General features: G+C 51.4%; 1 protein-coding gene across 1 annotated transcript; it reads right to left on the reverse strand.

The window, feature by feature from the left end:
- Positions 1-5,707: 5,707 nt before the first annotated feature.
- On the reverse strand, positions 5,708-15,091 carry si:ch73-60h1.1 (calcium/calmodulin-dependent protein kinase type IV). The gene is made up of 11 exons (XM_003977508.3): positions 14,171-15,091; positions 11,972-12,050; positions 11,768-11,830; positions 9,847-9,929; positions 9,682-9,754; positions 9,062-9,152; positions 8,834-8,908; positions 8,002-8,077; positions 7,336-7,462; positions 7,106-7,258; positions 5,708-6,866 (listed from the first exon to the last, which is right to left on the reverse strand). Exons 1-11 carry the CDS (start codon positions 14,275-14,277, stop codon positions 6,354-6,356), a joined length of 1,440 nt encoding a protein of 479 aa, XP_003977557.2. The 5' UTR covers positions 14,278-15,091; the 3' UTR covers positions 5,708-6,353.
- Between the last annotated feature and the right edge of the window lie 475 nt (positions 15,092-15,566).

Consider the following 15,566-nt stretch of genomic DNA (forward strand, 5'->3'; position numbering starts at 1 on the left):
TCACTGGAACTCAGAGATTTGTGGACCTCCACGAGCCATCCTAAATTAAGATTTATTAAAATTAGCTGTGAGATAGCTGTGGTCCTCCAACGACATCATGGGGCGGAAGATTCTAATGACCAAGAGGCAGAGGTTGCCCTTACGGATCTGCCTCCCCACATGTGGGTCAATCATCAGGCAGATGTGGGTCTCGTTCAGACAGCCCCAGTCACCTTTCAAATTGACATGACAGACCCAGTGTTTATCCCACAATATCCTATAAAAACAGAAGCACGCCTGGCATTGAGGACACTGTGAATGGCTTATTAGCCGCAGGTGTCATTTACCCGACCTCCTCACCTTGGAACACTCCAATCCTACCCGTTCTAAAGGCAGATGGGCAATCCTATAGGATGGCACACGACCTTAGGGCCATCAATGCCCTAGTCAAAGAATCACCCCAACCAGTCCCCAATCCAGCCACCACATTGGGACCACTTACACCAGAACACCAGTGGTTCACGGTCATCGATCTGGCTAACGCATTTTTCTGCCTCCCTTTGCACCCTAAATTGCAACCCATTTTTGCATTCACATACAGGGGGCAACAATATACATGCACACGCATGCCACAGGGGTTTTCTTTAACTCCTGGGATCTTTAACACCATACTCAGGGACATTTTGAAGCAATCTCCAAAACTTCCACCAGACACTGTACTGATTCAGTACGTGGATGATCTGTTAATAGCATCCACCTCTAGAGCGGCATGCACATCAGCCACACTCAATCTTCTCCACTACCTGAGCCAGGCAGGGTTCTTGATCAAAAAAATCAAAACTCCAGTTAGTAAGGAGAAGGGTCACTTTCCTGGGAAACTTGATATCAGGGCGAGGCAGAGAGCCATACAGAGACAAACCATTCTCCACCACAAAAAGCCTAATACGGTCCAGGACATGATGGCCTTCCTGGGTCTCATCAACTTCTCCAGACATTTTCTTCCTGACTATGCGGCCCGCACAGCACCACTACGGGCTTTGATGAAGGAACAGGGTGCGGGGAATCTCCAGTCACACTTAGAGTGGACACCGGAAGCTCAGGTTGCTTTTGATGACATTAGACAACTATTGGCCAATGCAGCGGCGCTAAATAAACCAAACTATGCCGCACCATTTTTCTTCAATGTAGCTGATAAACAAACTATGGCAGCAGCCTGCCTTTATCAGCTACAACAGGGGGAAAGGATGGTACTAGGTTATTACAGCATCATTCTGGACCCAGTTGAGCAGAAAGCACCACCATGTACAAGGTACGCAGCAGCACTAGCAAAATTGGTACAAAAGATCGACAAGGTGGATAGTGGAGACTGAACAAATGGAGGACTTAAGACCCCGTACACTCGAAGAGTGGGGGCACGCACAAGTGCAGGCCGAATGGAGAGAACAACAGCAATGGGAGGAGCACGGGGCCAGAGTGGAGGAGATTGGGACAGAGGAGAAAGGACAAAGTTCTCTGTGGAAAGGCCCCAAGGGGCAGCTGGTGGTTCCGAACAGATTCCTGGCCCAAATGTGTGAAGAAGCCCATGGTCCAGTGCATGTGGGGGTGGATGCCATGAAAAGACTTTGTGTAAATATGTGGCACCCCGATCTGCACAAAATGATTGAACAAAGTAGAATGAAGTGTGACATTTGTAACCAATTTAATCCAAGATCTACTTTTAGGACTGAGAAGGGGGCGTTCCCAGTGAGGGCCCCAGGAGCAGAGATAATAAGGGATTTTACTGATATGGGAGACCGGGCAATGGGCAAGCGCTATTTATTGGTCATAGTAGATGCCTGCTCTGGATGGCCCGAAGTGTATCCTACTGGTAAGGAGGATGCAGCAGCAGTAAAGAAAGCATTGGTGAACCATTTTATACCAACACACGGGTTCCCGAGAACAATAGGGTCCGGCAACGGATCTCATTTTAAGAACAAACACCTGAGAGAAGTAGAGATTGCAATGGGAATTGAGCACAAATTTGGCACGGTTTACCACCCTCAATCACAAGGGAAGGTGGAACGAATGAACTCTAACATAAAGACCAAATTGGCTAAAATCATGAAGGAAACGGGACTAAACTGGGTGGAGGCGCTTCCATTGGCCCTCATGACTATTAGACACACTGTAAACAGAGCCACCGGGTTTACACCGTTCGAACTCCACCATGGAAGGCCCTTCCCAAGACCAGGACACTCCATGACTGAGGGAGCAGAGGTACACCCCAAGGTAATGTTTAAAATACTTAACTACATGTGTTCAAGCTTTTCTCTCCAGATCCCACCAGAACCGCAGGAGAAACCCGACCTGATAGGGGAGGAGTACCTGTTATTGAAGGTCCTTAAGAGGAAGTGGCAGGAACCGAGGTGGACGGGCCCACATCGAGTCACAGCGCGCACCGACACAACGGTCCGGTTTGAAGGAAAGGGAGACACCTGGTACCACCTCTTGCAGTGTGCCAAGGTACCGAAAACAGCAGACGGGAAAGGGAGCAGCAGGGGTCCGCGACGTCAGAAACCCCCAACACGTAACAGGTGAAGTGCTAGTAACCTCTCCCTGCAACGGCAACGATGGATGCGAAGGTGCAGAAATCCTCGATGGAGGAACATCTGGACCCAGGACAACGCTCAGTGGGACGAATGCCGGAGTGGAGACGATCATTGAATGGTTTATTGATAATATGCATGTCTGTTGTAATCTTTGCATCTATATTGATTTATGTGGATGTTTATAGAAGTGAAATGCTAACTCAGAAGAGAAGATCCTTAAGAGAAGGGAACTATCCACGAGCCAAGCGAGACACACCACAAGAGTGCCCCGCATCGATCACATTGGAATACACGATGGGGGCCCCTACCTCTTTTCAATTTGACTTATGTGACGTTATTGACTGTACACTCCAATAAACTGTACACAATTGGCTACAATTTACCCACCAATTAGCAACAAATCCACTGTAGGACCTTTCAAACCACGGAGGGGTGCACCAAACAGGTATGTGTGCTTTAATTTCACAGGAAGATCGCGGGAATATGGGGAGATTGCGGAGGATTGGTGCAATCAGACAATTAAGGGTGATGCCTCTCAGATAGGGTCGTTAGCTAGAGCAGGACTATTTTGGTACTGTGGGCGTGGGTCAGATACCAAGATGCAGGCAGGAGCAAACGGAAGGTGTGCGATGGTGAGGCTGGCGACCCCGGTGACACTGATTGGTAACAGGATGAGTATGAATAGTCACAACATCATCAGCTTTAACAGCCCGACGCCGACGACACATCCTAAGGAAGAGGAGCTCAGCTAGGTTCGACCTGTCTGGAGGATCTCCTACGTATATAGATGCAATAGGAATCCCTAGGGGAGTTCCGGAGGAGTATAAATTGGCTAATCAAGTGGCGGCTGGGTTTGAGAATCTTCCAATTATTGCAGCACTCTTCCCGATTACACCGAATAAGAATGTAGACCGGATAAATTATGTGCACTATAATGTTCAAAGATTGGCAAATCTGACCAGGTATGCGGTAGAAGGACTGTCAGCAACCTCTATGGTAGCAATGCAGAATAGAATGCACCTGTGCGCAGGCTGAGGGCCGCTTCGATATAGCCAAAATATGTGCAACGTGACTGAGCTGATGTAAACTATGTAACCATGGAAACGCCTTTTACTGTGTCTTGTGCTGAGTTTAATAAAAGAACCAACTCTGGTGGGGGGGGGACTCTCTCCGGGACAGCGCGATCAGCAGACGTGTCTGGGACGGAGCGGAGCCCCCCTGTACAGGGCTGAGAAGCAACGTTGGCTTCTGGTCTCAATTTGTGGTGAACTTGGTTCGTGCGCCTGTCTGAGTACACTTCTGAAGATTTCGACGTCACCCAGTATCACCAGCCTGTCTGTCCTCTCTGTCCCAGTATAACCAGCCTGTTTGTCCTCTCTGTCCCAGTATAACCAGCCTGTTTGTCCTCTCTGTCCCAGTATAACCAGCCTGTTTGTCCTCTCTGTCCCACTATAACCACTCTGTCTGTCCTCTCTGTCCCACTATAACCAGTCTGTCTGTCCTGTCTGTCCCAGTATAACCACTCTGTCTGTCCTCTCTGTCCCACTATAACCAGCCTGTTTGTCCTCTCTGTCCCAGTATAACCAGCCTGTTTGTCCTCTCTGTCCCAGTATAACCAGCCTGTTTGTCCTCTCTGTCCCAGTATAACCAGCCTGTTTGTCCTCTCTGTCCCACTATAACCAGTCTGTCTGTCCTGTCTGTCCCAGTATAACCAGCCTGTTTGTCCTCTCTGTCCCAGTGTAACCAGCCTGTTTGTCCTCTCTGTCCCAGTGTAACCAGTCTGTTTGTCCTCTCTGTCCCACTATAACCAGTCTGTCTGTCCTCTCTGTCCCAGTATAACCAGTCTGTCTGTCCTCTCTGTCCCACTATAACCAGTCTGTCTGTCCTCTCTGTCCCACTATAACCAGTCTGTCTGTCCTCTCTGTCCCAGTATAACCAGCCTGTTTGTCCTCTCTGTCCCAGTATAACCAGCCTGTTTGTCCTCTCTGTCCCACTATAACCAGTCTGTCTGTCCTGTCTGTCCCAGTGTAACCAGTCTGTTTGTCCTCTCTGTCCCACTATAACCAGTCTGTTTGTCCTCTCTGTCCCAGTATAACCAGCCTGTCTGTCCTCTCTGTCCCAGTATAACCAGCCTGTTTGTCCTCTCTGTCCCAGTATAACCAGCCTGTTTGTCCTCTCTGTCCCAGTGTAACCAGTCTGTTTGTCCTCTCTGTCCCACTATAACCAGTCTGTCTGTCCTCTCTGTCCCAGTATAACCAGCCTGTTTGTCCTCTCTGTCCCACTATAACCAGTCTGTCTGTCCCAGTGTAACCAGTCTGTTTGTCCTCTCTGTCCCACTATAACCAGTCTGTCTGTCCTCTCTGTCCCACTATAACCAGTCTGTCTGTCCTCTCTGTCCCACTATAACCAGTCTGTCTGTCCTCTCTGTCCCACTATAACCACTCTGTCTGTCCTGTCTGTCCCAGTATAACCAGTCAGTTTATCTGTCCCAGTATAGCTGTGAACGACTTGTTTCACCTGTGGCTGTTGTCATGTTCCAGTGTAGCGCCGCCCCAGTGACAGTTGTATGACTGCAGAGGTGAATCACACATACATTTATTCATGTTAGGTGACCGTGGACATGTGACCCGTGGACATGTGACCCGTGGACAGGTGACCGCCGCAGGAACACACGAGTCCGACACAACGCAGGCAGACTCTAAACAACCAATCACAGAGCTTCCTCCCGGCCCTGGTGGCGAGGCCAGGTACTGCAGCGGTAGTCTGGGAAGTCTGACTGGGTCAGAACAAAAACCAGTATCCTGAGAGAACTGATCAAACATCAGAACAGTCAGAAACGTTCCTGTTTTCACTCCCGCTGGTGCCGTCCAGACGCTTTTACTTCAGTCGCCTCGTTTGTTTGAATGAAAGCAAAATAAATGAATTCTGGCGTGGAAGTCCTGCTGCTCTACAACTTTCCTGTCAGGCGATTGGTTCTGGAAGCTCCTGTACACATCGAGGTAGAACGTGTGGTTTCAGATCAGATGGACGGTCCATCAGGTTTGCTTTTAGGGTCTGAACACCTCGGGTCAAAGGTCAGACTGCCATCAATTGTCTTAGGCCAAACAACAGTTTTTACAGCGTAAACAGGAAGTCACTTTTCAGGAAGTGTAAACAACATGTTTTACTAGAAGCTCACAAACACAACACACCTGAGCACATCACAGAACAACAGCAAGAGTAGAAAGAATAAAAAGATATCTGTTCTGGTCCAATCTCAAAGCTCCTGACGGGAGCTCCTGATCTTCACTCAGCTCCTGGCGGAGTTTCCTCAGAAAAATCCTCTTTTCGTGCTCAGTTCCTTCAAAAAATGATTAGTAAAATACAATCAGTTTGCTCCTTCCTGAAGGTCGCAGGAAGAACTCCAGCTGCTGTCCAAGAATCGAGAGAGGAAGTGTTTGTTCTGGATCAGAACTTCCGGAGACCGCGTGAGCATGCTCGTTATGCTAACTCGGCTAACACCAACGCAAACATCTGCCAATGCGAACAAGGCAGAACTGGAGTCATTGTGCGAATCCACTGTTTGGAGTAGCTTTCCCCAGTTCTCTTGTGGTTCTGATCCAGGACAAACTGGTTCTCCAGGATGAAAACACCACACAGACCGCTATGAATGTTAGCAGCTAACCAGTTAGATCTGCTACCACAGATACTTCGGTGAGACTTCTTCCCGATAAATGATGGGGAAGCCAATGAAGACGACGAAGGCTGAAGCGACAGTCTGGATGTTGGCGGTGGAGGAGCAACGACTCACTGGCCGTGGGCGGTCTTACTGCCGCCCTCCGACCCCGGGACCAGACCGTTGCTGAGGCCATCTGGACTTGGAGGCCTGGCCAACAGGGACATGGTCTCAATCTTGGAGGAAGGGTCTACAACAGAGAAGCTCTTCTCTGGCAGATGAGTCTGGGTCTGCGTGGTTTTTGGAACGATGGAGGCATGCGGGAGGCCCTCAGCACGCAGGGGGGGCCTGGTGGCGCCGGGACCAGCAGCCGGGACTTTAGAACTCGTTGGTTTGGGGCCCTGTGGCGGTGAGGAGTCGGCGGGCGACTGGTCCTTGGAATTTGATCCATCCTTTTGATGCACCTGCTCATCTTCAGGTGTGGTCTCCTTCGCTGAGGGGGCGGAGCCTACGGGCTCAGGTGTGGGGTCTTGCTGAATGCTGCTCTGCCTGGAATTCCCAGATCCCGGAATCTCACAACTGTCGGTACGACGCTTCGAGCCCTCGTGCATACGGCTGGTGGCCACGACGGCCTTCATGGCGGCCTGTTGACACAGACAGACCACACAGAGACGGTGAGTGACCCAGTCGGGGGAGGCGCCGACCACCTGACTCTCAGGTGGTTGTTTGATTCCTACCACGGGCGGTGGCAGTTTTTCCTGCCGCGCTCTACAAGTACATTTGAACTAAATTGGAAATTGGGGCCAATTAGTGGTTCAGAATCCGACAGTTGGATCCTGGTCCTCGGGCCTGAACCAGAACCGGACCTAGCCGCGAGTCTCACCTTGAGTTTGCGGCGAGCGTTGAACTCCTGAAGTTTTCTCTGGGCGGTGTCCATGTGGGAGAAACGAGCCGCCTTCCCCAGGACCCAGGGATGATCCAGGGCCTCCCGGACATTGAGACGCTGACGGGGGTCCAGGACGATCAGCTTACTGACCTGACGGGACAGGACAAATCCATCCCAGTCACAAAGGTCCAGGAAAACTCGAGTCCGTCAAATGTCCTCTGACTCACCAGGTCCTTGGCATTGAGAGACACCTCGTCCCACCACGGAGACACAAACTCGTAGTCGCAGTTGAGGATGCGGCTGTACATGTACTGGTCCCCCCTCGGGTCGAAGAACGGTTCAAAGCCACAGAGCCTAGAGAGAGAGACCAAGGCCTCAGACACCAGTGCCACCAGTGCCACCAGTGCCACCAGTGCCACCAGTGTCACCAGTTCAGAGGTATTCACGAGGAGCCGCCATCCGACCGTCTGGCTACGCGTCGTTTTAGAATCTGACCCACTCAAAGAAACAAGGGCGACAAAAAATCCGCCATAAAGAGGGAAAAACGTTTTAAGATTTAGGGTCTTCCTTCTGGATGTGAACATGTATGAAGTACCGAGGACGTTGCCATGCCAACGCCACCTACCAACGGGCCGACGGGATGGTGGCCCCTCATGAGTGTTTGTGAAATATACCAAAACGCGCAGTCCCAGAGGGAAACAGCGCCCCCTGCTGCTGCATTAGTTCCTGTGCTGGGGTCAATTATCTGGATCAATTCTATTTAATATTCAAAGAAAATAAATAAATAAGATGATTAATCAACGTCATCATCAAAATATTTTAACTCAGTTTACTGCAGTGTGTGTGTGTGTGTGTGTGTGTGTGCGTGTGTGTGTGTGTGTTAATGCACTCACAGGATGTAGAGGATGACGCCCACTGACCACATGTCCACTTCAGGGCCGTATGCGTTACCACGCAGGATCTCTGGGGCTACAGCACAGGAGCTGGTGTTAGCATGTGTTAGCATGTGTTAGCCTACAGACTGACTACTGCTGCTGCTACTAGCAGCGTGTTAGCACGTGTTAGCCTCCAGACTGACTACTGCTGCTGCTACTAGCAGCGTGTTAGCATGTGTTAGCCTACAGACTAACTACTGCTGCTGCTACTAGCAGCGTGTTAGCATGTGTTAGCCTACAGACTAACTACTGCTGCTGCTACTAGCAGCATGTTAGCCTCCAGACTGACTACTGCTGCTGCTACTAGCAGTGTGTTAGCCTCCAGACTGACTACTGCTCTGGGAAACACCGGGTGCTTGTATTTTGTCGCGTCTCTGCGTTATCCATGGTGCCCTGTGCTGCTGGTGTTCCCAGAGTTATCTCTCTCTCTTTCTTTCTGCTGCACGAATGGGTGGAATCAGAATAAAAAAGTGTTTTTTCCTAAGAGACGGCAGACGGGCGCACATTCACCCGAGGGTCTGTCGCCCAGATTCAAAGGAATATCGACTACCGCGTTAAGACAGCTCGTCTGCTGTGGACAGACGAGAGGAGCTGCTTCTACCTGCAGGTCCACCTGCGACCAGCTGGTGGAGTCAGAGGGTCTGTAGTTCCAGCATCATGTGACTAACAACGCCACAGGAAGCTTGGGTTGATCAAGATGATGAGGAAAGATGGACAAACATGGTGGAGGACAGACAGACAGACAGACAGACAGACAGACAGACAGACAGACAGACAGACAGGAGCTCACCGCAGTAGCCAGGTGTCCCACACACCGTCTTCATGGTCACCTGGTCATCGATGATCTTGGACAGGCCAAAGTCGGCTGTTCACAGAAAAAGATCCTCTTAATCTTTGTCGTTTTAGTTCATTTCTATCTTTATTTATCGTTTATTATTCCAACCCTGACCTAGAACCTCCAACACCTGTGATCAAATGTTCTCCCAACAGTTTAATCAATGTCTTGGTGCCGTTTTACCGATTTTTAGCGGAGCGTCCAGAGACAGGTCGGCGTACAGCAGGTTCTCCGGCTTCAGGTCCCGGTGGACGACCCCATTCTCATGGAGATACTGAAACAGGAACATCTACCATCAGAAGAACCCTGACACACACACACACACACACACACACACACAGAGGCGTATGTGTGGCAGATGTAGGTCAGATGTGTGTGTTAATCTCTGGGTTTAATCTGCTCAGCAGCAGGATGGAAGCTGTTTTTACACGAGAGCTTTGCTGTTGCTGCGCCCTGTCACACGTTCTGTTCTGCCCGGCGTGGGCGGGAGAACGTTTCTCTGTTCTCCAGGACGAAGCCTGGCGTGATCCTGGCTGCTGCTCCTCCTCCACGTGGCTTCAGGAGCAGCTTCACACTCAGGAACCAGAGAAGGACGAGCAAAAAGAGCTAAATGCGGGCGGTTTAAAGGAAGCTAACTGTTAGCATAGCCCCACGACACTGCTGCTGCTGGTTCTCTACAGGTGGAGATCAGCTCTTTTGATCTGGCTTTGCTCCTGTTTTAGAGGAACATGAACCAGCCACAACCAGAAGATCAGAGGAGGAGATCTGAGGAGGACGGAGGGGAACCAAAGGAAGCTCATTACCGCCACGGCCTCCAGGATCTGTTTGATGACATGAGCGGCGTCTCTCTCGCTGTAGTAGCCTCGTTCTACGATCCTGGAAACAAAGAGGAGAGATGAACATCGGGGTTCTTGGTTCCTGGTCCCAGCTGGTTGGTTCTGATCCAGAATGTTCCTGGACCAACGCACCTGTCGAACAGCTCTCCGCCTGTGACCAGCTCCAGCACCAGAGCGATGTCGGTGTCCGTCTCAAAGATCTCCTTCAGCTGAATCTGTGGAGCACCGGGAGGCCGATGTCACCCTGACACACACCCTGGCACACACACTGACACACACCCTGACACACACCCTGACACACACCCTGACACACACACCTGACACACACCCTGACACACACCCTGACACACACCCTGACACACACTCTGACACACACCCTGACACACACCCTGACACACACCCTGACACACACTCTGACACACACCCTGACACACACCCTGACACACACCCTGACAAATACCCTGACACACACCCTGACACACACCCTGACACACACTCTGACACACACCCTGACACACACCCTGACACACACCCTGACAAATACCCTGACACACACCCTGACACACACCCTGACACACACTCTGACACACACCCTGACACACACCCTGACACACACCCTGACAAATACCCTGACACACACCCTGACACACACCCTGACACACACTCTGACACACACCCTGACACACACCCTGACACACACCCTGACAAATACCCTGACACACACCCTGACACACACCCTGACACACACTCTGACACACACCCTGACACACACTCTGACACACACCCTGACACACACACTGACACACACCCTAACACACACACCTGACACACACCCTGACACACACCCTGACACACACCCTGACACACCCTGACACACACCCTGACACACACCCTGACACACCCTGACACACACCCTGACACACACACTGACACACACCCTAACACACACACCTGACACACACCCTGACACACACCCTGACACACCCTGACACACACCCTGACACACACCCTGACACACCCTGACACACCCTGACACACACCCTGACACACACTCTGACACACACCCTAACACACACACCTGACACACACCCTGACACACACCCTGACACACACCCTGACACACACCCTGACACACACACCTGACACACACCCTGACACACACCCTGACACGCACCCTGACACACACCCTGACACACACTCTGACACACACCCTGACACACACCCTGACACACACACCTGACACACACCCTGACACACCCTGACACGCACCCTGACACACCCTGACACACACCCTGACACACACCCTGACACACCCTGACACACACCCTGACACACACCCTGACACACACCCTGACACACCCTGACACACACCCTGACACACACCCTGACACACACCCTGACACACACACCTGACACACACCCTGACACACACCCTGACACGCACCCTGACACACACCCTGACACACACTCTGACACACACCCTGACACACACCCTGACACACACACCTGACACACACCCTGACACGCACCCTGACACGCACCCTGACACACCCTGACACACACCCTGACACACACCCTGACACACCCTGACACACACCCTGACACACACCCTGACACACACCCTGACACACACTCTGACACACACCCTGACACACACCCTGACACACACCCTGACACACCCTGACACACACCCTGACACACACCCTGACACACACCCTGGCACACACCCTAACGCACCCTGACACACACCCTGACACACCCTGACACACCCTGACACACACCCTGACACACACTCTGACACACACCCTGACACACACCCTGACACACACCCTGACACACCCTGACACACCCTGACACACACCCTGACACACACCCTGACACACACCCTAACACACACACTAACACACACCCTAACGCACCCTGACACACACCCTAACACACACACTAACACACACCCTAACGCACCCTGACACACACACTAACACACACCCTAACGCACCCTGACACACACCCTGACACACACTCGTGCCTCGTTGGGAGACAACATACTCACAATGTTGGGATGGGAGAGACGCAGCAGCACGCCGATTTCTGTACGAACGATTTTTCTGTCGATCTGGGAAAAAAAACCCAAAAGAGTGACAGGAGGTTTGTGTTGAAATGTTTCCATGGTAACAGTAAACAGATCCAATGTAACAGGAAGTGACAACACGAAGGTATGAGGAGAGGAAATGATGCAACTTCCTCCGTCACGCACCGTTTTCTTCAGCACTTTCAGAGCGAAAGCTTTCTGCGTCTCTTTCTCCTCACAACGATACACCACAGACGTCGCTCCTCTGGAAGGAAACACAACATCAACACACACACACACACAAGCTACAGCTGTCAGGAAACACACCCGCCCACAACGACCCCTGAGAGCGCCATGGAAACAGAGCCGACACCTGTCAACAACAGCAACATTCACAGTTACGCATGCTTTCATTTTACACAAGTCTGTGTGTGTGTGTGTGTGTGTGTGTGAGTGTGTGTGTGTGTGTGTACAGTACAGGGATTAGTTATCTGTTGTAACAGATGGTCTCACACACACACTCAGAAAATCCAGAAAGGTCTCCGTGGTAACGGGACACCTGCTCTCTCGGCTCATTTCAGCGTTGCCACGGTGATGCGAGCGTTTGATTTACGCCGCATCAGGTGACGCGTCAGGAGGAGTTCTGATCACAGCCGATCACCATTATTGATTATGAGTGAAAACGGACACGGTGCTGCAGCCTGTTGAGGGCTGATGATTGGAACAGGGGGGAGGAGGCCACCCAGGAGAAGCTCATCCATACAGGTGACCTCTGTGGGCGGGGCCTCAACCTTGACACACCCAGTCAACGACAGAAGAGACGCCATCTTTGATTTAGTCCGTAGAAAGAACCAGAACCAGAACCAAAGGCCTCACTTCTGACAGCTGCCACAGTTTCCAACATCAGCGCCTCATCACTCCAGATGTGTTGCGTTGGAACGGTGCAGAACCGGTCAGAACAGAACCGGAGCGGACCCTGGACGGCCCTCGTTAGGCACCCTTACAGTATCACGTCTATTATTAGCGTAGCCATTAGCCTCTGCTGGACAAACTCCATCAGATGTTTGTGGAGCTCCGAGGATGAACAGTCACAGCTGGAGGTAACCCACCATCTCACTGGCCCAACCAGCAAGACATGGAGCGTCCAGCCAACACGCCACCAACACGCCACCAGCACGCCACCAACACGCCACCAGCACGCCACCAACACGCCACCAACACACCACCAACATGCCATCAATACGCCATCAACATGCCATCAACACGCCACCAACACGCCATCAACACGCCACCAGCAGGCCACCAACACGCCACCAACACACCACCAACACGCCACCAACACGCCATCAACATGCCACCAACACGCCACCAACACGCCATCAACACGCCACCAACACGCCACCAACACGCCATCAACACGCCACCAACATGCCATCAACACACCACCAACACGCCATCAACATGCCACCAACATGCCATCAACACACCACCAACACGCCATCAACACGCCACCATCTGCTGCTTGTGAGGGAGTGTTTTCAAAATGTCTGCATACTTCCCACAAAGCATAAACCAGGATATTTAGAGTGTGTGTGTGTGTGTGTGATTAAAGGCCTCCTGCTCACCAACAACCCTGCCTAACTTGCCTTCACCAGGAGAGGGCGCTGTAACTGGAGCTGCTGTCAGGAACCCATTTCTGAAACAACTGACTGAAGTGGTTGATCCATCCATCATCCATCCATCATCCCTTCATCCATCGATCTATCATCCATCTCTCATCCATCCCTCCCTCCATCATCCATCTATCATCCAACCATCCATCCATCAATTATCCATCCATCCATCATCCATCCATCTCTCTGTCAATCTTCCCTTGGGGGAGGAGTCGAGTGCTGCTCTTCTTCGTTGGTTCCTGGTCCCAGCACCAGTTTGTCCCTGGTCTAAGCAGCATTGAGCTACATGAATCAGAGCAGCTGTTTCTGCTGCCCCCTGCTGTCAGGTATTGTCTCCCCGTGACAGAAGAGCAGACAGCGCCCCCACAGTACGGAGGGTGAAGTGTTCGTATGAGATTCAGAGAGCAGGACAGAAGTTCTGTCGGTCCGGAGTTTAAGGGCGTGTCAGACGTATAAAAACGACAAAATAAATAATGGATAAATAACAGAAAGTTGGAAAATGTTCTGAAAATGAAATAAAATGTGAATCTCATTTTAATAAATGATGTCCTCACAACCAAGAACCTAAAAATAAAGTGCTTTTTAAAAAGAAAATTAACCGAGCTAAAATCAGGTCCCAGAACTTTTGCTGATTCTGGTCCTGAAGCTGTGGTCCACTTCACAACACAGAACACCTACATGACAGGTGCGGCCCAGTTCAGGAGGTACAAACCTGCCCAGCTCGGAGCTCAGGGTGTAGAACTCTTCCACTGTCCCGTCCCGCCTCGACCCATCCACCCAGAACTCCGCCGGCTCCGAACTGGGGCGGGACGTAGGCATGATGGCAGAGAATTTCCTTAAACCAGGCCCCGGATCGGGTGCAAGAACACTCGGAGACTGGTGGCGACCGGGTCAGATGTGACCCGATCAGAACCAGGAACAGTGCGATCCAGATCACGTCTCAGATTTTAATTTCACTCGGAAAAAAACAGATTAGAGAAGCAGATGAGGGATGAATCATGATCCTGACGGGCTTTAATCCGATGAATCCGCCTGATCCACAAACTCTCTATCAGGACCGAGGACCAGAACCACAGATCATCTGATCACTCCGCGGAATAAACACGGCCCAGATGAAGATGTGTCACTTCCATCGGGCCTCAGTCCAGCATCCCCATCCCGGGTTTTATCCGCGTTATTACCGGGAGAAATGGTACCCGCCCGCCGCGAGCCGCAGAGTTCCGGTCCGGAGAACCGCGACAACCACACCTGCCTGCGGGGCCCGGCTGTCTCGGTGCTGGATGTCTGGTTCTGGGTAGGGATGCTACAGATGCCTGCTGGATCTGCAGAGTTAAAGCGGTTGCTGTAATATTGGAGCCCCGCCCATAGCTGCATACCGACCAATCACAGCTCTGCACGCGATCTGTCGGCTTTCCCATTGGACAGACTGCCTGTCAGTCAGAATCTCTACTCGATAACCTAAATACACAACCGCATATCAGCGCGACATCTGGACCGGATTCAAACCTTTAACCTAGAGTCCAGGCTCTGGACGATGCCTGGGCCTGTGTCACGTGACCGCTTTAGTTCAGTATTTCCTTCTGTTGGGACAACGTGGTTGTCTCAGTTTATTAAAGCTGCTAAAGTGCAGCAGCTAACTTCTCCATCAATAACACGCACGTGATTTTCTCCTCTATCTCTCCTTCTTCAGCCACCGCGCCATCAGCAGGAGGCCCCGGGCCAGGAGCCCCCCAGGCCAGGAGACCCCCGGGCCAGGAGCCCCCCAGGCCAGGAGCCCCCCGGGCCAGGAGCCCCCCGCGCCTGCTCAAGGGTTTTCCCTCTTTAAGGCAGTTTTTCCTGCCACCACTGTTTAGCAGGGGGGTCCTGATTCTGGGAGCCAACCTGGACTGTGACACCTGTAAGCGCCTCCTGCTGGACTAACCTGTTATGTTATAAACAGGTTTATATATACAGTATGTATATATATATGTATATATTATAGATAAATAGATAAGAACTTTCACTCTTCACCACAATAAGGAATCACCACTTTAGTTGGACACAATAAAAGACTTTTTAGCTGCACTACGTAAGAAATCTGAAAAAAAAAAATGTATTTCCTGATCTTG

The sequence above is a fragment of the Takifugu rubripes genome, chromosome 20 (assembly GCF_901000725.2).
Source record: "Takifugu rubripes chromosome 20, fTakRub1.2, whole genome shotgun sequence".
Lineage (NCBI taxonomy): Eukaryota > Metazoa > Chordata > Actinopteri > Tetraodontiformes > Tetraodontidae > Takifugu > Takifugu rubripes.

What these genes read in the sequence shown, in the direction of transcription:
- si:ch73-60h1.1 (XM_003977508.3), bottom strand. Translation starts at nt 14,277, where the DNA reads ATGCCTACGTCCCGCCCCAGTTCGGAGCCGGCGGAGTTCTGGGTGGAT. An exon ending in CTGAGCTCCGAGCTGGGCAG is followed by an intron (nt 12,051 to 14,170) that starts GTTTGTACCTCC and finishes GTTTCCTTCCAG; the next exon opens with AGGAGCGACGTCTGTGGTGT. An exon ending in CTCTCAATGCCAAGGACCTG is followed by an intron (nt 7,259 to 7,335) that starts GTGAGTCAGAGG and finishes CTGTCCCGTCAG; the next exon opens with GTCAGTAAGCTGATCGTCCT.